Raw genomic sequence first — 26,249 nt, 5'->3', positions numbered from 1 at the left:
AACTAAATGGCATGCCAGAACCGTTTTGAATATTATGAAGGACCTTTGGGTCTATGAATACTCATTGGGTAGATAGGACACTGGATAGTTAAGTTCAGTGAAGGAGGAAAAGAGGAGATCTACTTCTGTTTGGGGACAGCGAATACATGCAAAGATCAGAACCTAAGAGCATATGCTGACCCTTTTCGTCCCTTCCTCCCACTGGGGCTTAGGAGTTACTGCAAGTGCATGGCTTCCATGGGAACATATGTCCAACTTTGTTTCACAACTTTACCTGTAAATTTATGGGAAACAAATCTGTTCAATTCAACCTCCACTTTCCCAGTCACAGGGAACCATATGAAGCGGAAGTTATTCAACGCAGCTCTGATACTGCACATTAAAAAATGTAAGATTTGAAGAAGACACGTAAAGTTCCCCAGCAGTCAATCCACATAATATAAAAAAAATCACCGCAAAATAGAAACAAAAAATGAAATCACACTGTACATTCTGACAGGGTAAAAGAAAGAGGAAGAGTTTTATAAAACTATACAATCATTTATGTTATACATATTATTAAATATGTAAATGATTTTGTTTCAAGAGCAAATGTTGACCTAATCATTTTATATGAAATACTTCTATGGAATCAAATGCAACAAAATATAAGTAGCTATTATAGATTTGAGTAGCTACTATTTATTGAACTATGTATTGGCTATATTAAATAGAAACAACTACTCAAAGTACATTGTTTGAAATATCAAAAAGGAAATGGTTGACATAAAAGATTAAAAGCCTGGAAAATTTGTTTCCCTATCCCCATGTATAACGCTTTGCCGAGAGAACAAAATGCATATAAAACCACTAAAAAAATGTTTGCCTTCTTCAAAACACAAAGCAGCCAAAGGTCCCCCCCCCCAAATTTTAGAAAAAGAGAAAAGGACTGACTACCCATCCTGGGACACTGTATGCCAAATTTCAGCATAGAAACATTTTTCTCCGAATTATAAATAGTTGAGAATAGAGGTTTAAACTAAGCCTTAAACATAGCATTATAATCCTCTTAAAATAACCATAATTGTAAACAAATCAAATAATAAACCTTCAAATTAAATAAACAGCTCCAGAGCCGCCACAGAATTTCCTGACGTGAGTATTGGTTTCTATGGACTTCAGCAGCAAGTATATCATTCTGATGATTATCTGAATGTCACCCGCTGCTCAGCCAGTATCCCTGGCCTTCTGCTGCCTGTGTGGCACAGAAAATCATACAAACCTGTTGCTGATTTAGGCCTTTAGCTTTATTTAGCCAACTAAATTGGTAAGGAGGAACACATTCCAGCTACACATTAGCAATAAATTCCAGTTTCATATGTTTTATATTTCCAGGCAGTTGTCTTGTGCAATCACAGGCTTCAACTTTGCCATTTAGTCACAGAGCTGCATTGGGGCATGACGTGAAGGCACTACACTCCAGAAAGAGCACTAGGAACCATCTTGCAGCTTCCAATTGCAATTTTGCCTGACTCTTAAGTGGGCTGCACAAGAAGGGTTTGAGGCTCCTTAACTCCGTCCATTCCCATTGTACCACAAGAGCCAGGCAGATTCCAGCTGTTAGATATTTAGTTGTGGCAGGTTGTGAAATTATGGTCCCCAGCATACGTCCCCTAATTCTATGTCCCCCCAGGGTCATTTACTCATCCCTCACTTCTCTCTAAAACTTCAAAGCAGTCTCCGGAGAATGAAGCTTCAAGATCCTTAATAAAGTTAATTCAAGTGTTCAAACTCTATTAAGGTCCTGTTGGAAAATCCCAGTTGAGTTGCCTAAAAGCAAGAGCCTATCTAGCTAACACTGTAGTTATTCAAGACTAGATTGGTAAATTTGACACTGGGGACTGTAAATTTATACATTTCCTGCATCTATTTATATCAATATATCAGTTCTATACCAATTTATATCTAGCTACATTCAAAATTTTCTATATGTCATCACTAAATATCAGGGCAACCCAACATATCCTTCTAACGAGTGGCAAAAGCAGAGTTATATGGTACCCCCTCAATTCCTTTTTTAATTAAAGGAGCTTGCTTTCTTCACAGGCCACAAAATGTGACTCCGATACAAACAGACCACAACAAGGCCACCTAAACAAATATTGCTGACGTTGTTTGATACTGAGCAGCCCAGAAAAATGTAAGGTTATGATTATGGAGGGTAAATAGTTGACTAATGAGCTAATGAAGTTGACACAAATAAGCCTATATTTATTACTTTTGTCCAGATTTCTTATTGATTTCCTATTGTCCTATTGAAAATGGTTAGAAGTTTTACATTAATATTTATGTATCAAGAGCCTGTGTGAGCTCATGAAAACGTATTAAATTAGATATTTCAGGGCATTATTGGAAGAAATGAAGTGTATTCAACTCTTCACAGACTGGATATTTGCTAAGGGGATTTCCAGCAGTACTGAAAAGTTCTAAGACTTCCATAGTCATTTCCATTCATCACTCAACTATAACTTCATACATGACAACAATTACTAGACTGCAGCAAGACAGTTTAAAACAAAAAGACAAACCAGATCAAACATGATATCATTAAATGGCTAATTCATTCAACAGATTCACAGTTGTAACCTCAAAATGTAAAATACCAATGCTGGGTTAACATCCTAAAAGACACTGGTTAGTTGATTTAGTTATATTCATATATACATAGTAGGGCTTCAACAAAGTCAACACAAGCAAGTTAAAAACACAAATGATAATGTATAAATAATCAGGAAGATTGACAATTTAGATTTAAAAGCTACAATTGAATCTGCTAATTGAAAACCCAGAGGATACAATTCCATTACAAAGCCTTCAATGGGCAAAAGTCTGACATGCTGAGAGACCAAATGGCAGAGATTGACAAAGTGACTGCAAGTCAGAGGTTTAATGCACTGGAGCACTTATGAGAATCAGTTCTTAATGATAATATGATGCTGAAGAGTTAAGAACCTTAATAATCTGGATCAAAACTATAAACTTCAAGCCATACATTTAGCCTACATTTTTGGTGGAGCGGATGTAAGTAACTAGAAGACTGGACGGGGGGATGAAGACCCAGCAAACCAACACCTGCCACCCATCTCAACTCAGATCCAGTCCCGCAGCTCAGCTCCTGCCACCACACAACTGCAGCCACCATCAACTCTCCACATGTGAGAAGGGCAACAAGTCAAATGCCAGCATTTAAGCAACAGGTCCTAAGGGTTAGTGCAATGCACTTGATTGTAATTCCTGTTCCTTGTCTTTTTTCTGGGGCAATGAACATACTTCTGATCGCCTTTCAGAGCAATACAAATCAGAAAAGAACTCTGATAAGGTGGATTCTTGGCCACCCATAGCCTATCAATTTTTGCTGACTGAAGCCTGGATTTTCAGCAGATATTCCTTACACTGAAAACTCAGTTTGTTCTGAAGGTGATCTCATGGTGTCGGACACCATCAGGTGGTTGAGGGACATCTACATAGAACACATCACCAGACATTGGCAATACCAGGAGGGATGAGCTGGAGTGCCGATGAGAAGCACAGTCAGGAAAGTAACAAATACTTTCCTCGTGGATTGTATTTTCTAAATGGACAACCTACTTAATTCTCAATTACTGAGGCACAATCTCCACTCACTGTTATATTTTGCTTTCCACAACCAAATCTCTGTACAGCTTTTCATGAGTGATGTACCCGAGTATTCGGATTCTAATATCTAAACTGTATTGTAAAATCTATTCACCTAAATTTGGGTTATTGCTGATTATGTACTCTATGTATCATATAACTTTAAAAACAAACTTTGTATTTGTGGATAATCTAAGCACTATACACAGATGTACAGACACTTTTCTCAACCTATATATTATATAATGTTTTTAACATTAGCTTTAATACATTTTTAAAATCTATCATAAGGCTAAGATTGCATTTTTATTTACTAGGTAATCTGCTTTGATCTGTTTGCTATCACTTATAATCACTTAAAATCTATTTTTCTGTAGTTAATAAACTTGTTTGATGTTTTATCTTAACCAGTGTGTTTTTGAGTGAAGTGTTAAGGAATCTTAGCTCTCTTCACAAAGGCTGTTGCATATCTTCCCCACATCGAGAGGGGAGAGAACTAATTTAATGAGCTTGCACTGTTCTGATCCCTTTGCAGTGCAAGATGGTATAATTCTGGGTTTATACTCCAATAGGGGTGCAAGGCTGGGGAGCTGGGAAATTGGCTGGTGTCTTCATTGTCACTCCATGAGTGGCTTAGGTAAACCACTCAGGTGACTCAGTTGGGTGTGTGGCGCCACCTGCTGTTGTGTTGGATGATAACAAGACTCAGAAGGGGCTGGCTGTGAGTCACCGGCAGAGCAGGGAGAGAGGCCAACCCAGCTGAATAGTTAGGGGGCACAGTGGTTCAACAGCTTCCAGGCTTCACTCCATTTTGTGTGGAGAGACGCAAGCACCTAACTCCTTCCCACAAGAAATGCATTAGGTGCCTAAGCAACCTATCTCCAGGTGGATTTCTGAGTAGAACTAGGTGCCTTCCTGAAGTAAACAAACCAGCCCAGCCCGCAAGGGTGCTTACCCTGACGGGCCACGTGCCACAGGTTGCCGATTCCTGCGTTAGGCCCTGCGGCACTCAGCTTTGTAATGCCTCAGTCCATTTGTGGAGCCTACCCTAAATAAGTGAAGACTATTTCTTAACTTCTCACTCTAGAAAAACTGTAATGAAAAACATGAGGTTTAATTTCACTTTTACAAGCCTCAGAACATCCTACTTTTTAAAATCCTTTACTTGTTTCTATAAACTATCTAAAGCCTCAATCTCTGATTGCAGTATATAATGAGCCCCACACCACAAACTATAAATGTTACATTTCAGAGCTGCCTATAATGTCAGCATCAGGTGAAGAATAAATCATGATTTGAATCCCTCCCCCATGTTTAATTAAAAGGATAAAAATGAGTTCTAATGATGCTTAGGCTTAGCATAATTATAAGCTCTACCAAATCCTTATTCATTTTTTTAAATAAGCGAAGTGTTGAACGTGCTTCTCTGACACTCTGCAAAACAGAATGCTTTTCCCACAGCCCCAAAGATTAAACAGATGTTCATTCTTGTTTCCTCATCCGTCACCTCCCTTTTCCTTAGTAATGGGCAAGTTCAGAAGAAATGAACCAGGTTAAGAATTCTGGCATTATTTTCTACTATATTATTGCTATGTGAAGTCATATGTTGGATGTGACTCAGAAACAATTATTTTAGCTGCACACTTTATACAGGCTACACTTTTATTTATACCATGGTGACCTCACAACATCACATCCCTTTCTGACCAAAAGGCACAACTATCACCACTCCTTTGTAAACAGAGTTTTCAATTGGGCTTCTTCACTGCATACATCTGGTGCAGAATGCAGCAACACCTGCTCACAGGACCATATTATACCTGATATATACTCTTTAAAGTAGTTGCATGTAAAGTGGTAGGCTGACTTTAAGCTGTCCCTATTTTTTTTGTTTCTTAAAAACTTTAAATAGGGACAGACCAGGGGGACATATCAACTTAGATACTTTCCTTTGTAGGTATCTGTATTGTGATAGTATTGCCATTTTCAGAGCTTCCAACATCATAACTCAGAAGACGACTAAACATTTGCTGCAGCTGCTCCTTGAACTAGCTTCCAGTGGATATCTGCCTCTACCCATCCTTTACTATTTTAAAAGTTAAAAAGTAAAACAACAAGCTGTAATTCCAGGATACACCCCTGATAAAGTATTTGCTTCAGACCGTATTGAGAAAAAATGTTATTTCATGCTTTACCTCCCAATTCCAAAGCACACACAAGTAGTAATGTAATACAAGTACACTCTGACTGATGGTCACACCTGAGACCTAGACCAGTAGAAATTTATTTACTGGAGACTTTTTGTTCAGATGAACTAGTTTAAAGTTAAATTTCTAGGCTAATTTATTGTGGCTAGCAGCTTGTATAAGGACTTAGTTAAGAAACAGTAAATATTCATAGATTTGATATAAATGTAGAGTAGTTATTTTATGTATTTACATTAATGTTTTAGAGCCTGATTCTCCTCTCACATACAGTGATGTACATCAAGAGTAACTCAACTGAAGTCAATGGAGTTACACTGGAATAAATGTATAAAGAGCTTCAGGCCTTACAACATCTTTCTCTGGGGTAAGCAGATGCTTATTTACAAATTTCAACAATGTAAATTACACAAAGCTTCCCATAGCAAGTAATATTAATCAAAGCCACTACGGCATGTGCTAGAAATATTAGCAACCACATTGTCAGGGTACACAAAATATATCCACTAACAGCTATTCAAATCAATTCATTTTATGATTGTGCCCTAAAATTTGCTAAATGCAAGCTCTGGTATACCACCAAGAGAAGAAAGAGTCAAAGGTGCATGCCTTCCACTGACTTCCCTGCTACCTGTCTTCAAAGTCAGTCCACAGGAACTGACCATGGGCAGCTGGTGAACTGGCCATTTGGGAAGGCTAGCCCTCGGCCCCTCCCCTTCTGCCCAAGGCCCCTCCACTTCCCCTCTCGCTCCCCCTTCTGTTCTGCCCCTCCTCTCCCGAAGGAGCCCATAGCATCCCTACTGTGGCTCCCAGTCCCAGCGCTGTGCGGCACAGCCGCAGCACACCAGTGTGCCGGGCAGCCAGGCGGCGTGGCCACAGCGCCAGGCAAGCAGAATGGCCTGAGCACCAGCAGCCCCATTCCCCACAGCAGGCTGGCCAGCTCCAGCCCCAGCCCCATCCAGCCTGGGCCAGGGCAGAACACGGAGAATAGCAGGAGGAGCCTGAGGGTGGAGCATGGGTGGGGCCACGCCCAGCTGTTTGGGGAGGTACAGCCTCCCCCAGCCTATGATACCTGCTGCCCATGGAACTGACAGCAAGAACATTCCAGCCCCCATTAGTCATGACAAGACAGAGAATGAAGACCAGCTCTTAAGGGCTTTCAAAATTATCACCAATACTTTAAATTTAACACAAGTTAGCTGCTTTTAGTAGCCCATGCTCCACAGGAAACAGGCATCTGTGTTCTATAGTCATGGATGCACTTGGATTGTTTTCAAGAGAATGATTGAGTAAATGTATTACTGAAGTTTAGCCTGGGGGTGACAAAGACATAGATAACCCTAACAAGGTCTGCATTAGAAAGGACTCATAGATGATATAAGGGACTACAGACTGTAGTAAAATTGAAATATATATTTTCAGTAGTTGGTGCATTACCTCTTCCTACTCCACTAATTTTTTTCCCCTCACTAATAAGCCGCATTTCTTCCTTAACCAAGTTGAGCTGCAGCCAGTTCACTTTCATCCACATCCCTATCTTGGTCAGAGACTGGAAAAGTTATTAGATTCTGCCATCTGGGTTTGATTAAAAGGATATATAAAACTGAGAATCAACAGCATACTGATGACACTTAGCCAAAATCTCCCACAATCTCCCCTACTGTTATTTACAGTATGTAATGCTATTGGAGTGCATTGTGCTTTACAGGCAAGAAAGACGACAAAGATCTAGAAGATGGAAGGAATAGTGCCCTTCCATACGCATTGGAAAGGAGATCGATTTCACAAGCTCTCACATGAGAGCCCTGAAAGAAGATGACCAATTGCCAAGCACCCCCCTTGATATCTCAAAGGGAAAAATTAACACACTGAAGAGCCACTCCATCCACCCCATCAGATCCCAGAGATGAGTCAATTACATCTCGCGGTCAATGGCACTGAAAGTTGTTGATACATCTAATGAATTCAGCATGGACACCTTACTTTAGTACATCACTCACGTTAATATCCAAAGATAGCAAAAGTCTAATGTCCATTTACTTAAGCATGTTTGGCACCTTGTCTGCCAGCATAGCCTGTAAGATGTACAGGTCACCATTAAAAAAACAATTCACATTTGCCAACTGTTACCACAGTTATTTCCTAGTCTAAGCCCTGGTCTACACTATGAGTTTAGGTCGACTTTAGCAGGGTTAAATCGAATTAAGCCTGGAGACATCCACACGACGAAGCCCTTTCTTTCAACATAAAGGGCCCTTTAAACCGGTTTCTTTACTCCACCTCCGACGAGGGGATTAGCACTAAAATCAGCCTTTGCGGGTTGGAATTGGGGTAGTGTGGACGGAATTTGACATTATTGGCCTCCGGGAGCTATCCCCCAGTGCTTCATTGTGACCGCTCTGGACAGCACTCTCAACTCAGATGCACTGACCAGGTAGACAGGAAAAGCCCGGTGAACTTTTGAATTTCATTTCCTGTTTGCCCAGTGAGGAGAGCACAGGTGACCACGCAGAGCTCATCAGCACAGGTAACCATGATGGAGTCCCAGGATCGCAAAAGAGCTCCAGCATGGACCAAAAGGGAGGTACGGGATCTGCTCGCCTTATGGGGAGATGAATCAGTGCTAGCTGAACTCCGTAGCAGTAAATGAAATGGTAAAATATTAGAAAAGGTCTCAAAGGCCATGAAGGACAGAGGCCATAACAGGGACGCACAGCAGTGCCCCGTGAAAATTAAGGAGCTAAGGCAAGCCTACCACAAAGCCAGAGAGGCAAACGGAAGGTCTGGGGCAGAGCCGCAAACATGCCGCTTCTACGCAGAGCTGCATGCAATCCTAGGGGGTGCAGCCACTACCCTAACCGTGTGCTATAACTCCGTCAATGGAGAAACACGCAACAGGGAAGCGGGTTCGGGGTATGAGGAAGATGAGGATGAAGATAATGTAGATAGCTCACAGCAGCAAGGAAGCGGAGAAATTGGTTTCCCCAACAGCTAGGATATGTTTATCACCCTGGACCTGGAACCAGTAACCCCCGAACTCACCCAAGGCATGCTCCCAGACCCTGAGGGCACACAGGGGACCTCTGGTGAGTGTACCTTTGTAAATATTACACATGGTTTAAAAGCAAGCGTGTTTAATGATTAATGATTAATTTGCCCTAGCAATCGCGGCCAGTACAGCTACTGGAAAAGTCTGTTAACGTGTATGGGGATGGAGCGGAAATCCTCCAGGGACATCTCCAGAAAGCTCTCCTTCATGTACTCCTAAAGCCTTTGCAAAAGGTTTCTGGGGAGGGCTGCCTTATCCCGTCTGCCATGGTAGGACACTTTACCACACCAGGCCAGTAGCACGTAGTCTGGAATCATTGCATAACAAAGCATGGCATCGTATGGTCCCGGTGTTTGCTGGCATGCAGACAATATCCATTCCTTATCTCTCTTTGTTATCCTCAGGAGAGTGATATCATTCACGGTCACCTGGTTGAAATGGGGTGATTTTATTAAGGGGACATTCAGAGGTGCCCGTTCCTGCTCGGCTGAACAGAAATGTTCCCCGCTGTTAGCCACGAGGTAGGGGGGAGGGGTGAAGTGATCATCCCAGGGAATTGTCTGTGTGTGGGGGGGGGTAGTTGGGTTTGTGCTGCATGTTAACCCGGAAACCGCAGCCCCTCCTTTTACATTGCAAACCCATTTTAAGTGGCCAACCCAAGGGGTGCTTGGTATGGGAAATGAGGGCGCTACTGTTTGAAACCATTCCCACATATTAAGAAGGTTTAAAAAGCCAAAAGATTGTCGCTTACCATGGCTGCCTGCAAGCCGAAATCTGTTGCCTGGCACTGTGTGAGTGATCTCTCACACCAAACCGGCAGGCCCTCAATATAAGAGGAAAAATGTGACCTTGTAACAAAAGCACATGTGCTGTGTAATGTGAACAGCAAAATGTAACATGAAAGAGTGTACCCATTGTTCTCTAAAATGTGTCTTTTTTAACCACCTCTCCCTTCTCCTCCACCTGCTGCAAATGTTTCTCCTTCACAGAGGCTAGCGAAGATTAGAAGGAGAAAACGGCGGACTCGGGATGATATGTTCTCGGAGCTCCAGATGACCTCCCACGCTGACAGAGCACAGCAGAATCCGTGGAGGCAGTCAATGTCAGACTACAGAAAAGCACAATATGAACGAGAGGAGAGGTGGCGGGCTGAATCTCGGGATGAACAGAGCAAGTGGCGGGCTGAAGATGATAGGTGGCATCAGCTTGCAGACAAAAGGCAAGAGTCGATGCTCCGGCTGCTGGAGCATCAAACTGATATGCTCCAGCGTATGGTTGAGCTGCAGGAAAGGCAGCAGGAGCAGAGACCGCCGCTACAGCCCCTGTGTAACCAACAGCCCTCCTCCCCAAGTTCCATAGCCTCCTCACCCAGATGCCCAAGAACACGGTGGGGGGGCCTCCGGCCACTCAGTCACTCCACCCCAGATGATTGCCCGAGCATCTGAAGGCTGGCCTTCAATAAGAGTTAAAGTTTTAAACTGCAGTGTGTCCTTTTCCTTCCCTCCTCCCCCACCCATCCTGGGCTACCTTGGCAATTATCCCCCTAGTTGTGTGATGAATTAATAAAGAATGCATGAATGTGAAGTAACAATAACTTTATTGCCTCTGCAAGTGGTGCTCGAAGGGGGAGGGGAAGGTGGGGTGGTTTGTTTACAGGGAAGTAGAGTGAACCGGGTGGGGGGGCGGAGGGTTCATCAAGGAGAAACAAACAGAAGTTTCACACCGTAGCCTGGCCAGTCACAAAACTCGTTTTCAAAGCTTCTCTGATGCGCACCATGCCCTGCTGTGCTCTTCTAACCACCCTGGTGTCTGGCTGCGCGTAATCAGTGGCCAGGTGATTTGCCTCAACCTCCCACCCCGCCATAAATGTCTCCCCCTTACTCTCACAGATATTGTGGAGCGCACAGCAAGCAGCAATAACAATGGGGATATTCTTTTCGCTGAGGTCTGAGCGAGTCAGTAAGCTGCGCCAGTGCGCTTTTAAACGTCCAAATGCACATTCCACCACCATTCGGCACTTGCTCAGCCTGTAGTTGAACAGATCCTTACTACTGTCCAGGCTGCCTGTGTACGGCTTCATGAGCCATGGCATTAAGGGGTAGGCTGGGTCCCCAAGAATCACGATAGGCATTTCAACATCCCCAATGGTTATTTTCTGATCCGGGAAGAAAGTCCCTTCCTCCAGCTTTTGAAACAGACCAGAGTGCCTGAAGACGCGAGCATCATGTACCTTTCCCGGCCATCCCACGTTGATGTTGGTGAAACGTCCCTTGTGATCCACCAGGGCTTGCAGCAGCATTGAAAAGTACCCCTTGCAGTTTATGTACTCAGTGGCTTGGTGCTCCAGTGACAAGATAGGGATATGGGTTCCGTCTATCGCCCGACCAGTTTGGGAATCCCATTGCAGCAAAGCCATCCACTATGGCCTACACGTTTCCCAGAGTCACTATCCTTGATATCACCAGGTCTTTGATTGCCCTGGCAACTTGGATCACAGCAGCCCCCACAGTAGATTTGCCCACTCCAAATTGATTCCCGACTGACCGGTAGCTGTATGGCGTTGCAAGCTTCCACAGGACTATTGCCACTCGCTTCTCAACTGTGAGGGCTGCTCTCATCCTGGTATTCTGGCGCTTCAGGGCAGGGGAAAGCAAGTCACAAAGTTTCATGAAAGTGCCCTTACCCATGCGAAAGTTTTCCAGCCACTGGGAATCGTCCCACACCTGCAACACGATGCGGTTCCACCAGTCTGTGCTTGTTTCCCGGGCCCATGGCATGAACCTGCCCCAGTAACACCATGATTTGCACATTGCTGGGGCCTGTATTTTGTGCGAGGTCTATATCCATGTCAATTTCCTCATCACTCTCGTCGCCGTGCTGCAATCACCTCATTGGCTGGTCCTGGTTTTGCTTTGGCATGTCCTGGCTCTGCATATACTCTAGGACAATGCGCGTGGTGTTCATAGTGCTCATAATTGCCGCGGTGATCTGAGCGGGCTCCATGACCCCAGTGCTATGGCGTCTGGTCTGAAAAAAGGCGCAAAACTATTGTCTGACGGAGGGAGGGGTGAGTGACGGCATGGCGTACAGGTACAGGGAATTAAAATCAACAAACTTGGCTGTACATCAGGGAGAAACACAAACAACTGTCACACAGAATGCCCCCCCCAAAGATTGAACTCAAAACCCTGGGTTTAGCAGGCCATTGATTTCACGGCGGGAGGGGGAAGCAAATGAATAAAGAACAAATCTATTTTTTACATCTTAAGCTGGCAGCCGACGGTGCAGCATGACTGATAGCCCTCGGCATCTTCTGGATGCTTGGCAGAAAATACTGGGCACTTGGCAGAAAATAGTGTACTACGACTGATAGCTGCCGTAATCATTGGGAAGGCAGCAGAATATGACTGGGGGACATATGGAGTTTCAGCCATCATCTGATCGAACCAATCGTAATACACCATCTACTGCCAAAAGGCAAGGGGCTGCTGCTGAATAGCAATGCAGCCCTACGTCTGCCAGCCCCACGTCTGCCAGCACCCAGATCGCCGATGAAGACTACCAGTCATACTGCACCGTCTACTGCCAAAAGGCAATTAGCTGCTGCTGTGTAGTAATGCAGTACCACGTCTGCCGGCACCCAGATGACATATGGTGACGGTGAGCTGAGCTGAGCGGGCTCCATGCTTGGCATGGTATGTTGTCTGCACAGGTAACCCAGGTAAAAAGGCGCGAATCGATTGTCTGCCGTTGCTCTGACGGAGGGGGAGGGGCCTGACGACATGTACCCAGAACCCCCCGTGACACTGTTTTGCATCATTCAGGCATTGGGATCTCAACCCAGAATTCCAATGGGCGGCGGAGACTGCGGGAACTGTGGGATAGCTACCCATAGTGCAACGCTCCGGAAGTCAACGCTAGCCTCGGTACTGTGGACGCGGTCCGCCGACTTAATGCACTTAGAGCATTTTATGTGGGGACACACACAATCAGCTGTATACAACTGATTTCTATAAAACCGGCTTCTTTAAATTCGACCTAATTTCGTAGTGTAGACATACCCTAAATGTAGGGAGGAAACAGCGGTATCTTGAACACCATAATGTTCTCAGAACAGAAGAATGATGACATTTTTAAATGGTGACTCTGCGAGCCACCAATATGAGTCAACTATGTGATGTGGTTGTGAAAAAGGGAAATATCATTCTGAGGTGTATTAACAGGAGAGTTGTATGTAACGCATGGGAGGTAATTGTCCTGATCTACTCGGCACTGGTGAGGCCTCAGCTGGAGTACTGTGGCCAGTTCTGGATACTACACTTTAGGAAAGATGTGGACAAGTTGAAGAGAGTCCAGAGGAGAGCAATAAAAACAATATGAGGAACGGTTAAAAAAACAGGGCATGTTTAGTCTTGAGAAAAGAAGACTGAGAGGGGACCCGACAACAGTCTTCAAGCGCATTAAAGACTGTTTTAAAGAAGACTGTAATCAACTATTCTCCATGCCCACTCCAGGTAGGACAAGGAGAAATGTGCTCAATCTGCATCAAGGGAGATTTAGATTACATATTAGAAACAAATTTCTAACGAAGAGTAGTTCAGCTCTGGAACAGGCTTCCAAGGAAGGATGTAGAATTCCCATCACTGCAGGTTTTAAAAAACAGGTTGGACCAACACCTGACAGGAATGGTCCAGGTCCACAGTGCAGGAAGCTGGAATTTAGGACTTCGCAAAGTGCCTTCCAGCCCTTCATTTCTATGATTCTATGGTTCTATGTGTAGTGAAAATGTTTTGCTGCCTTTTTAATTGTTAATAATTAGGGTTAGTTGCAATTTTAATGATTTTCTGCAGATATCTGAATAAAAAGACAACACTTCAAAAAAAATTGTGAAAAGTATATTGAATATTTTGCTCAGCTCTACTAACAATTATCCATTTTACATCATATTGATTGGTAAATAGATTCATAATTGTATTTGAGATTACTGTTGCACTGGGTAAATTATTGTATTGTTAAAGAAAATAACACAACATTTAAAAAATGACCTGTAACATTTTTAATCAGCTAAACCTGGGTGAATCAGGGGGGAAAGGAGCCCAGAGAGGGGTAGGGGTGGCAGGGAGAGGCTGGGACTGGAGGCTGGGGAGGGAAACTGAGGCTGTGATTTTCATGGAAGACTGGAACTGGCTTTGAAGGGAGATTGGGACTGGTAGCCAGGAGGGGCAGAGAAATCTAGGAATGGTTGCACCAGGAGACTGGGACCGGGAAACAGGTGTGGGGAGACTGAAACTGGCTAGAAACATATGTGGTCATATAATTAAAGATTATACCATAATGCATTTGCAGAAGGGTACTGAATTAAGGTTGCATAGGCAACCTTAAACTTGGGCAGCAAAGCCAAGTCATTACTAAAGATCTTTGGCTGGGTTCTCATGTACACCATGATGTGCACCGCGGGGTGGGGGGGATCCAAAGATGGAATTATGCCATCTTTCCATTCCCTGCAGTCCTGGTAGCCAAGAGTCCACTTGACGCTAACATTGTTCTAAATTCTGCTGGTTGGTAACAGCAGTTACACCAGCAGGGATCAGTAGAGCACATGGCACTCCAACCATGCCCTGTGCTACTTTCAAAATGCCCTGAAATTCCCCTTATGCCAGGAGATGGGAGAGGAGCCAAGAGACAGCTTCACATTGTCTGGAGATTCCTCTATGCATGGGGGATTGCCAGCTGGCTGTTTGTACCTTTCAGGCGCAAAAGAGACAGAGCAGGGCCAAGGAAATTCCCAATCCTATCTTTCTCTCTCATACTAATAAATTCGTCACCCAAGCTGATTTTCTTTATATGAAGCCAACATGCAGTTCTCAATTCCCACTATGTTTTCATGTTTTTATAAATTCTGCTATGATCAGCTATGAATTCTGTTATATCTTTTTCCTAATCCTTATGTTTCACATAATATACCTTCATCACTTATCTTCCTCACCCTGATTTCTCACGTACTAACACCTATAGTTAATCACATTTTGAATACTTGCATTAAAATTAAACCCTAAAGCCACTTATAGTTCCTTTCCAGATGCTGCTGTTGATTATTTCCCTATGGGTTCCACCTAACATTCCACAAATGTCCTCTGGCACATCAGACCACATCTCTTGTATTCAAAAGTTTTTAAGCTTTTCCCCCCTAAGAAACTCATAAAATAACACCTTTATTTCCATACAAAACAGCTAACATCTGTGGCCAAAAACATCCAAACAAAGAAGAAATTTCTACCCAGCATAGTTTCATGTTGATATACCTTTTAGCGATTTTTCGTATGCAATTAATCAATTTCTTTCTCACCAGAACTATTAAGAACCAGTCTCTTTCATGTGAATAGTTAATATGGACAATAACTTCAGATGCAGCATAACAATTCAAGTAGATTTCAATAATTCTCCTCCCCATATAAAGTAAATCTCTACTTAGCAAGGGAATCATCTAAAGAGATGTATAAGCTACCACAAAATACTTTCATGAAGTACAATTTCTCTTCATATCAACTGCAGTTTCTTTGGTAGCTTGTGTATCAGCACCAGAATTTTCTCTGTGTACAGCACTGAAATCTTAATCAAATATCAATTACTATGTTTGACCCCAGTCCAAGTTTTAAAAGTCAGTAGTTGATCACTCCCAACTATATGACCTTATGATTAAAAATTAACCTTTAAAAATCACCCTTGAAATCATTTTTATTGAAATGTTTATCATGCAAAGTTCCTCAAGTTTTCAGGACAAAAGATTGATATTACTTTTGAGGGAGAAACTGGTGTTCAGATCTGTACTCTGTACCAAACCGCTGGAAAATAAATACTCAGATGCTGCCTCAGAATCTCATATTTAATACACTGTTGATTATCTATTCACAAAGTGCTTTGCCACCCTCATATTGTAAGATAGAAAATACAATGTTCCACTATTGACTTTTTAAATGTAATGCCTTCACAGCACTTTGAGACCCCTGAATAAAAGGCACTATACAAATGGGAAGCCATAATAAATACATATTTTCCCTTTTACTCTATAGCCAACATGCTAAATAAGCTTTACTGTTATTTAACAGAACATAAAACAGTCTGATTTTATCATAGAATTACTGGTCTATAGAGACTATTATCTCACAAGAATGGCCAAATAAGCCCATAAATTAATCAAAGCATAGATATTTTACTGATTTTTTTCTATCCAATTAGATGTTCTGATAGAACCTTTCCATATAAATTCAGATGTGATGGACTGTCTCTATGATTCTCCAAACCAGTATTTTCTTGTTCCATTATTTCCTCCAGATTAGTAGAGTTACTTTCAGTAAACTAAACAGTACTACTTCTAATACTTAAGTATTAGTATTGAAAAATGTTCTTTCATTATAACGCAGACTTGTCAATGTCCTCATGAGCATTGTGATGAGTACATGGGCACTGTCTACTATTTCAAATATACTTTTTAAATCCTCCTGAGCAAATATACAAAATCCCACACCCTCTTTAATACAGATCGTCTGTCTCTTAGTATTTTTTTTCAACTTACACCTGGGAGAAAAAGAATGTTAAAGAAAATAGTGGACCTTTCTTAAATGAGGAAGGGAACTAAATGACGGAGGACCCAATAAGGCTTGAAGTTCTAAATTACTACTTCTCTGAAGACCCCTGCAGTTTCCTTAAACTTAACTCCTTCCATAGTAGACAAACTGTGACAGAATGCTAGCTGTAGAACCCTGATCACTAAGGGAAATGCAAACAAAGCCAATTACAGGATTAATTGGAGACAATTAAGATGTTATGGTGAGATTGGTGACACTTGTGGACAATGAGGTAATTAGCCCAATAAGGGAAAATATACAATTATCAGGACCAGGAAGTAAGGGGGGAGCTCAGAAAGTGAGCTGGGTGTAGTAAAGAAAGCTGGGTGGAAGGCTCCTTATGACCACAAAGAGGGTAAGGGTCGGATGTGGGGGAGGGCACCCTCCCCCAGGAGGCAATAAAAGGTCTCAAACAAAATAAGGGGGGAAGATATGTGACAGAGTGCTACTGTAGCACCCTGGTCATTTAGGGAATTGCATAACAGAAGATTACAGGCTTAATTGGAGGCAATTAACCTGTTATGGTGAGATTGTTGACACTTGGTGCAATGACTGGGCTAATGAGGTAATTAGCTCAATAAGGGAAGAGCTGGGTGTAGGAGAGAAAGCTGGGTGGAAGGCCTGTACTAGGTTCTGTGATGGTAGGAATCTAAAGATTAAGGATACACATGGGGAAAAGAAGTGGACTATGTGATATTTTGAGTAAGAGAAAATCCAAACAGGTCAGGCAGCATGGCACACCAGGTAGCTGAAGGAGCGCCCTGTGACACACAAAGACTCTAGATTACTCTCAGCTTCTACAGTTGGCTACTTCAGAGCACCACCAACTTGATAGAAAATATTTATGGTGTGAAACAGAAAGAAAAAGGGGGGGGGGAACAAGCACTCATTTCAGCTTTAACTTTAGATTGTATCTAAAATCCATTTTCTACCTGTTCACATGAAAACTGAAATTTAGCCACAAGGTCTAGATATAGAATGAATCCTTGAGCCTGCACAGCCAACCAGTTGCATCGCCAAAAAAGTGGAGTCACCCTACTTCCTCCAATGGCTGCAAAACCTTTTAGCAATAAAACCTAGGGGAAAATGAGTCAGTGACCTCAATCACTTTGGGATTTCCTACCTCGTTTGCCATGCATCAAAGGCTCCATCTCTTATGAATCAAGTTCATTAGAACGAGAGAGGCAGGTCATTAATAGTGATCTTTATTATTACTATTTTGAGTCACCTACTTGTCATTGCCATTTAAAATACAGTACCAAATGGTGATTTAGCAAAATTTCTTTCTCATAAGATAAATAAGACATAACAAAATGTTGCTTGAAGACACCTCTCTGTCTGGACAGTTGGCAATTCTTACTGTAGAGAATGTAGCTTATAAACTTTCCCAGTTGAACCCATAGCTATTCTCATTCATAGGAAGAAGAGGAGTGGACACCAGGAGAATCATGGCTTATCATCACTTCTGAAACACTCATATGGGACCAAATATGGCTGCTTTAGAATTCAGTGGCAAAACTTACATTTACTTCAATGATAATCCAATTTGGCTGTGGATGACTGTGGGCAGGTCACTTAATTTCAATGTGCCTCAGTCAACCCACATAGAAAATTGAGTGAAAAGGAAGATTTCAAGCTGCCCCAATGTTTTAGTGCAATGAATTGCCATGGGGGCAATCAGTCTCTTTCTCCTTGAGCTGGAAAGAGAGAAAACGAAGATCACTTTGCCTGTGTGTACTCTTAGAGCAAGGCGGAGGTGCAACAGATCACAAGACAGGATATCATCAAAAATACAGATGATGTGTCTGAGTAGAAATTTCCTGTGTGTTTTTTTTAATTCCCAAATTTACAAAGCAATATCTATAAAATGCTTTACAGTGTTTCTAGCTATATTATATAGCCCTGAAGCCAGCTAATAATCTCTATGTAATATAAATCTGTAACTGCTAAAATGTTTCAGTTATCTTTCCTCTATTTCCAACAAACTAGCATAAAAGAGCTAAACTGATGACTCCACTGAGGCAAACTTTCTTGCAATTTATTATCAGGCTTTTAATATCCCACATCCTGTTTGGCATCTTCAGCCTCCTTGTTCCTTAGTTTTTCCAAGTCTTATTCTCTCCCTCTTTACCCCTACCCCATCCACGAACATTATTAGCTCTTATTTCACAGCATGAAATCTATCACGCTTGGTCTACTGGCTTGAGCCTGAAATTATGCAGACAAAATTTCATTGGTTTCTAGGGGAGTTTTGCCTGAATAAGGAGGGATTAAAGTAAGGGAGAGTGGAGAAAAGCATAGCTCCCCCATCTTTGCATAAAGCAGAAAGAAGCTCCTTCTCTTCTCCTTTCTTGGGTCCCAATTCTAGAAAACACCTAAGCATGTACTTAAATCCATTCCTATCCAGGAAAGTAGTATAGGTGGGATTTTCAAAAGCATTCAGCATTGGCCTAACCTTACTACAACTGAAATCTAAAGGAGTCTTTAAAATGTAGTATTTGAGTGTCAGGATGAGTTAAAGGCATGAATGAAATTATTCCACTTATCAATTCAGAAGTCATCCAGAGACATTTAAGAAGATATGGGACCCTAATCTGAGTTTGAATTGGGTTACAATTTCATTTTTAAATGTTATGTTGTTTACTAAAATGTTTATATGGTAGTCCATTGTAAAGGTTTTATTTGGTTTACCTATGTATTAACATTGTTTGATGCTTTTATAGGTACTTCTACGATTCTATATTTTTTAAAAACTGTGCAGAAATGATCATGCTTTGAAATCTGCAACAAACCAAGGCCCCAAACTGACACATCACCCGATTGACTTCATAAGGGCCTCAGAAGGGTGCAAGAGTCCACCTGTGCAGGGGGACTTGCAGGGTCGGAGCCCAAATCTGGTCGAGGTTTCTTAATGGTCAATCCATCAATTTTACTGTAGACAAAATTCACTTGGAAGTCAACAGAAGTTCTGCCTGCTTTGGGAATTTAGAACTGGTATATAAGATGAAAGAACTTTGACCTACGAAATTAATATCCTCTATAAAATATTGAGCTCATTAAACGATTGGAAATATGGTTGCCTTTAAAAATATGCAAGAACAAAAAGAATTTTTTGGTATTAAGACAAAGACATCTGGCTTCTTTTCTCTCTCATGGAAACATGTTTATTATGCAATTTTCAGCAGATCAAATCATCTGAATGCAAAGGATGATGTATTGTGTATAATAACTGTCAAAAATAATTACTGTGTTTGTAGTAGCTTTGACAGCATTATTTTATAATTCTTCTTAAAATAAATAAATAAATGTACAAATCCCAAAACAATCTAAATAAATACTCACAATTACAGGCTACTTTAGATCTGAGCTGTTGTGATCTTACATGTCACCTCTCCAGCACTTCAAGGAGAAGTTAGTAAAATTTTGGTTAATTTTGGTTTCCACCTATAGGAAAAACTCCTATAGGTAAAGGTGGTAAACCCTAATCCAACTCTGCATGCTGTTCCTGAGAAAAGGCAAATCATACAAACATATCTTGCAATCACAGAGCTCTTATTATTGTTATGTTATTATTCTTATTATTGTTATTATGTTATTATTGACAGAAAGACTCAATAAACCTGGGCACCCCAATCTATTTGATTAGATGATGGCCCCAAATCTGTGATAACATCTCTCAACAACAGCCCCTATAAGGAGTCTTTAGATATGGGTAGTTACTCCTGGTCTGGAGGAGAAGTAAACTGTAAGCCAATCAAATGGTCACAGAACAGTATGGAGTACACCATATGGAGTTCTGTATTTGGCCCTGACTCACCTTTGCTGTTTCTTGGGCACATCCCCCTTTCCTCCAAGGCAAAATGTATACAGCCCCTACCTGCTACGAACCAAACAAATCCTAGTCAAGCCATCACAGCACACAAAGTAGTCATAGGTTTGTATTTGCCCATCAGAAATAAGAGACAAAGTGAGTGAAGTAATATATTTTATTGGACCAAATTCTGTTGGCGACAGAGACAAGCTCTTCAGTTCTGTATGTGCTAAAACATCACTCCATACATCAGAAATAAATAAGTGGCCTACTCTTATGTAAGCACTAGCATTGTAGTACAAGATGCATTGACTTAAACTGACAGAACCTGAAAATTCATATTAAAGTTCAAACTTTGTTTTCAACAAATTCTAATTTGCCAGTCTATTGTAGGTAGGTATAACAATTTAATCAAAACATGGATCCGGAATTGACTTAAATTTTGTCAATTTCAAATTATTCAAATGTCCAGCTTTTCCTATAAATGTAAATTCTCACGTACCTAATTTTGTAAAATCTGCATCAGAACCATTAATAATAATTTATATTAAGGTAGTGCTCAGGGGCCTCAATCTAGATTGGGGCCCCATGGTAGGTGATAGTACCTCACTTGAAGAGATTACAATCTAAATCAACAGAAAATGCAACAAGTGGGGGGTAACAAACAAAGGAAGGGAACAGGAGGTAACTGTAACAGGAACATGGAGTTATGTAAACTAGCTATGTGTGCAATAGATTGTTCTGAGTAAATTAATATTTATGTATAAGATACAAGTAAACAAATAAAACAGATATTAGTAAACTCTATGGGCCCTATAACTAGCCATTAATCCATTCACTCTCCCTCCCTCCCCAGATTTTAGTTCCTCTAACAAGACTATGTTACTCTAGTTCAGAAATGGCTGCAGGGATATTTGAAACAAGTAACTACATAGGGCAACAAGACAAATGGAAAATTATAGATGCAAACCCTTCAGGCCTCTCAAATTAGACACTATTATATGCTTTAGATATAGCCCTGGAAACTCTACACTAAGCATTTATTAAGTAGTCAGCCCAGAAAATCATATACAGTAACTCCTCACTTAAGGTCCTCCTGCTTAACGCTGTTTCGAAGTTACGTCGCTGCTTCATTAGGGAACATACTCATTTAAAGTTGTGCAATGCTCCCTTATAAGGTTGTTTGGCTGACTTTACAAGGGAGCACTGCACAAGTTACTCTTCTCCGACTCCTCCCCTTCCCCCCTCTCTCCCAGGGCTTCCCTTACCGCCAAACAGCTGTTTGGCGGCGCTTAGGACTTTCTGGGAGGGAGCAAGTGGGGAAGCTCCCCCACTCAGGCAGGGCCACCTGGAACGCAGGGGCTTTAGGGGCTGCAGGGCCCTGGGATAAGGGGGCCCCGGGGCTCTGGCCTGCAGCTCTAAAGCCCCTTTCAGAATGTGGACCTGCGAGCACGGGCTGGAGGACTCAGGAGGAGCAGGGGCAGCCGCGCAGCCAGCGGCTGGAGAGAAGCAGCGCTTTCCCCTTCAAAGCCAGCCGGAGAGAAGCGGCACTTTGAAGGGGAAAGCACCGCTTCTCTCTGGCCGTTGGCTGCGTGGCTGCCCCTGCTCCTCCTGAGTCCTTCTCCAGCGCCCGTGCTCGCAAGGCTGCATTCTGAAGGGGGCTTTAGAGCTGCAGGCCAGGGCCCCGGGGCTCCCTTATCCCAGGACCCTGCAGCCCCTAAAGCCCCTGCATTCTGGGTGGCCCTGCCTGCTGGGGGGAGCTCCCAGAATTGCGGCTCCGAGAATCGCGGCCATGGGGGCGGTGCTGTAATGCACAGAGCCATCTGCACACCCCCTGCACCAAACTGGAGCTACCCCAGATAAGTGCTCTGCACCTCCTGACTGTCCCAGCCCTGAGCCTCCTCCTGCACCCCCACCCTGAGTGCTCTCCCGCACCCTATCTCCCTCCCAGACCCCGCACCCCACAGAGCGCCCTCCCGCACCCTAACTCCCTCCCACACCCCGCACCCTAACTCCCTCCCAGACCCCGCACCCCACCCTGAGCGCCCTCCCGCACCCTAACTCCCTCCCACACCCCGCACCCTAACTCCCTCCCACACCCCGCACCCCCACCCTGAGCGCCCTCCCACACCCTAACTCCCTCCCAGACCCCGCAACCCCACCCTGAGCGCCCTCTCACACCCTGACTCCCTCCCAGACCCTGCACTCCCAGCCCTGAGCTCCAGGGGTAAGCCAGGGGCACCTCCCCACCACAGTACAGTACTGTACAGTATATAACGCCTTTTGTGTGCCCCAAAAAAGTTTCCTTGGAACCTAACCCCCGCATTTACATTAAATCTTATGGGAAAATTGGATTCATTTAACATTGTTTCACTTAAAGTTACATTTTTCAGGAACATAACTACAACATTAAGTGAGGAGTTACTGTAGATGTAGTACTGGAAGGGACCTTGATAGGTCATCTAGTCCAGTTGCCTGCACTGAGGTAGGACAAAGTATTATCTAAACCAGGGCTTCTCAAAGCCGGTCCACCGCTTGTTCAGGGAAAGCCCCTGGCGGTCCGGGCCGGTTTGTTTACCTGCTGCGTCCGCGGTTCGCCATCCCAGGCCAATGGGGGCTGTGGGAAGTGGCGCAGGCCGAGGGATGTGCTGGCTGTCCTTTCTGAAGCCTCCAGTGGCCTGGGATGGCGAACTGCGGCCAGTGGGAGCCGCAATCGGGTGAACCTGCGGACGCGGCAGGTAAACAAACCGGCCCGGACCGCCAGGGGCTTTCCCTGAACAAGCGGCGGACGGACTTTAAAAAGCACTGATCTAGACCATCCCTGAAAGGCATTTGTCTAACTTGTTTTTTAACTCCTTTAGGTAATTTGTTCCAGTGCTTAACTATCCTTACAGTTAGGAAGTTTTTCCTAATGTCTAACCTAAATATCCCCTGCCTAAATCCCTACTCAAACACCACTGCACAGGCCAAACAGTGAGGAAAAGCAGCTCATACAGGACTCCAGCCACCACTTAGGGCAAGTCTATGCTACAAAATTAAGTTGACATTAGTTACGTCGAATTACAGCCACCGCAGTAATTAGACTGCTTTTGCATGTCCACATTATGCTCCTTGTGTCAGCAGTGCACAGCCTCACCAGGAGCACTTGCACTGATTTCACTGTCAGCGTGGGGCACTGTGGGATAGCTTCTGAAAGGCAGCAACAGTCGATGTAAGCAACACAGTGCCTGCACTGACACTGCGTCGACCTAACTACAACGACTTAAGTGCTATACCTCATGTGGAGGTGGAGTTATTAAGTCAGTGTAGTAGGCAAGTTAATCGGTGGGAGCTACGTTTTAATGTAGCTACTTACAGAGTAAGGTCGATGTAAGCTGCTTACATGCAAGTCTGAACAAATGTAGCTATAGAAATTAAAACTAGGGTTGCCAACCCTCCAGGATTGCCCTGGAGTCTCCGGGAATTAAAGATTAATCTTTAATTAAAGGTAATATCATGTGATGAAACCTCCAGGAATTCATCCAGCCAAAGTTGGTAACACTAACTAAAACTGAAAGGGCAAAATTGGTAGCATGGCTCCTCAAAAGTGGTTGCCATAGTAGATGTCTTCCACCTATAGTTTTACAGGAATTCTTCCACTTTGGGGGCAGTCTATAAATGGAGGGCAGGGATTTTTTTAAAAAAGGAAATCCTCATGGATAGTCTTTTCCTCCTATATAGTGCCACCACCGCCCTGAAAGGACACTGCATATGTTTAGCAGTGATGTTAATAAAAGGACCGTAGTTTAAAATACCAAATCAATAATAAACAAATGACCAAACAATCTTCTATATGTGCTTCCCTGGCAGGCAGTCTGGGACTACTAATAGGCACATTTATAGGGGCCTTCAATGTCTCACCTATTGAATTTAATTTTCCTCTTTTGATTACTTAAAACTTTGCTATGAGGGTTGAAATGCTGCAGGCTGAGTGAGGTAGATAGGATAGGTGGGACCACTAGAGAGGGGATAGGAAGGGCAGCAGGAGAGTAATCAGAAGGCAAGGGGGGTGGGGTGGGAGCAGGTGTAATAGCAGCTGGCTGGGGCGGGGACAGCAGGGGAGTACCCAGAGGACAGGGAGGGAAGAACACACAGGAGAGGCAGCAGGCAGGGGAGCGGGGATAGGAGGAGAAGCAGGCTGAGGAGTGGGGGTGGAAGGAGGCAGCGGTGGGGGTGGTCAGGAGTCACACAGGTGAGTGGGTGTTAGGTAAGCAAGGCAAAGGAGTGGGCATGGAAGAAGGCAGCAGGCAGATGGGTGGGTGTTGGAAGGGGCTGCAGGGTAGGGAGTGGGGGCGAGAGGCGGCAACTGTCAGGTGGGAGGGGGCGGCAGGCAGGTACGGGATGGGGGCTGTTGCTGGAGATCGCGCCCTGGTAGCCCATGGATACTGCAGCTCGTCCTGCCCCGGCTCCTTCCCTCCCTGCCCGCCTCAGGCCCGGCTGGTGGCGGTACCTGCCCGGGATGCAGAGCAGGCGGCGGCGCGGCCGGCTCCCCGATCCAGAGCTGCTCCTTGAGGAGGTGCTGATAGCTGAGGCAGTGCTTCAGCGCGGACGGCACCGTGCCCATGGCCCGGCCCCGGGGCGCTCGTTCTGCGCCTGCCGCCCAGCAGCAAGGTCACCGCATCCCCCCACGCCGCCGCCGCCCGGAGCCCTACCGGGCCCGGCGCCCGCCGCAGCCAGTGGCTGGAGCCCGGGCCTGGGGAGCCCGTGTGATTGGCGGAGAGCGGGGGAATCCTGCATCCCCGCCTCGCCCGCTCCCGACGCTGCTACGGCAACAGCCTCCTGCGCTTGGCCGCAGCGCCACCAGGGAGCAGGCTCCGGCCAGCCGCGCCGCTCCCTGCAGCACGGCGCAGGGGGGAGCTGCTGCAGTCCCGGCGGCTCTAGCAATCGCCCCTGCTGCTCGCGCTGCCCAGGAGCATAGGACAGCTGGAATCCGCCCGCCTACACCGTCCCACGCCTCAAGTCCCTCATTGTGCAGCCTGCGGGCAGGGAGACCCAGCGTTTCCATCCAGGCGCACGGGAACTGCCACCGCCCCCGGTCTTCACAGCCTTGCGGCCTTAGTCCACACATTGTATAGGAGCCAGCTGCGACCTTCAGATAGTTTTGGGGGTGCTCAGTGCTAGGACTTTTGGTACAGACCCATCGCTCTTCCATATCAGGCATGGAAACAAGGGATGGGAACAGGCCTGTGAGATATTAGGCCAGGCCTCTAGAGCTGTAATAATAAGAATACAACAGAGAACCTGATTAGTCAGGGCCCAAGTCTGCATTCCTTGCACACCCGACATTTCAAATGAGATCACGGAACTTGGGCTGTGCAAAGGACCTCAGGAATCAGGCACTGAAGGACATATGTAGAAACAGGGCAACCAGCTACACTTAATTATACAATTAATTATAACATTTTAAAAATTACCTGGAGATTTTCTTTGACAAGTTACAATACAATAGCATGGGAACTGGGAGATGAGCAGGAACATATTATAGCTAAAGAAGGAGAAAACTGATATTATAATAAGAAGCTACTAGCACAAGTTGTTCATACTTTAAAATACATATCTGCATCTTGAATATTCAACATGGTGGTTGGATTGTGGTTGTTGGGTTTGGGTTGGGTTTTTCCCCAGTAAAACCAAATTGTATGTATATATTTTGGTTTTGGATTACAGAACTACAAGAAAGGTTCTGAATAAGACATTTTAACATCATTTGGTCCTTCATGTGGCAGTGAATCATTTACAAGCATTTAAAAAAAACTTTTGTATTTATTCTTTTCATTTGTTGGAGCAACAAAAGGCAAAAAACTATTATGTACATAGTTTAGTCTTATTCAGTGTCTACTCAGCGCTTCTTGGCTTGTCTCTTGTAT

General features: G+C 43.9%; 1 protein-coding gene across 2 annotated transcripts in view; it reads right to left on the bottom strand.

Moving 5' to 3' along the window:
- HMGCLL1 (3-hydroxymethyl-3-methylglutaryl-CoA lyase like 1) overlaps positions 1–25,095 on the bottom strand; it is a 105,623-nt gene extending 80,528 nt beyond the window's left edge. The window contains exon 1 of one of the 2 annotated variants that reach the window (XM_054022601.1): positions 24,837–25,095. Coding sequence is in view for 1 of the 2 variants with exons in the window: in XM_054022600.1 (XP_053878575.1) it covers positions 24,833–24,946 (114 nt within the window). In the remaining variant the exon portion in view is untranslated. Of the gene's footprint in view, positions 1–24,832 lie in introns of both variants that reach the window. The other variant, XM_054022600.1, reaches the window with a different exon arrangement.
- Positions 25,096–26,249: the final 1,154 nt, after the last annotated feature.

Source organism: Malaclemys terrapin, chromosome 3, assembly GCF_027887155.1.
Source record: "Malaclemys terrapin pileata isolate rMalTer1 chromosome 3, rMalTer1.hap1, whole genome shotgun sequence".
Taxonomy (NCBI): Eukaryota; Metazoa; Chordata; order Testudines; family Emydidae; genus Malaclemys; species Malaclemys terrapin.
The sequence above is the reverse complement of the archived record's forward strand: the minus strand, read 5'-3'. Positions and strand labels throughout refer to the sequence as shown.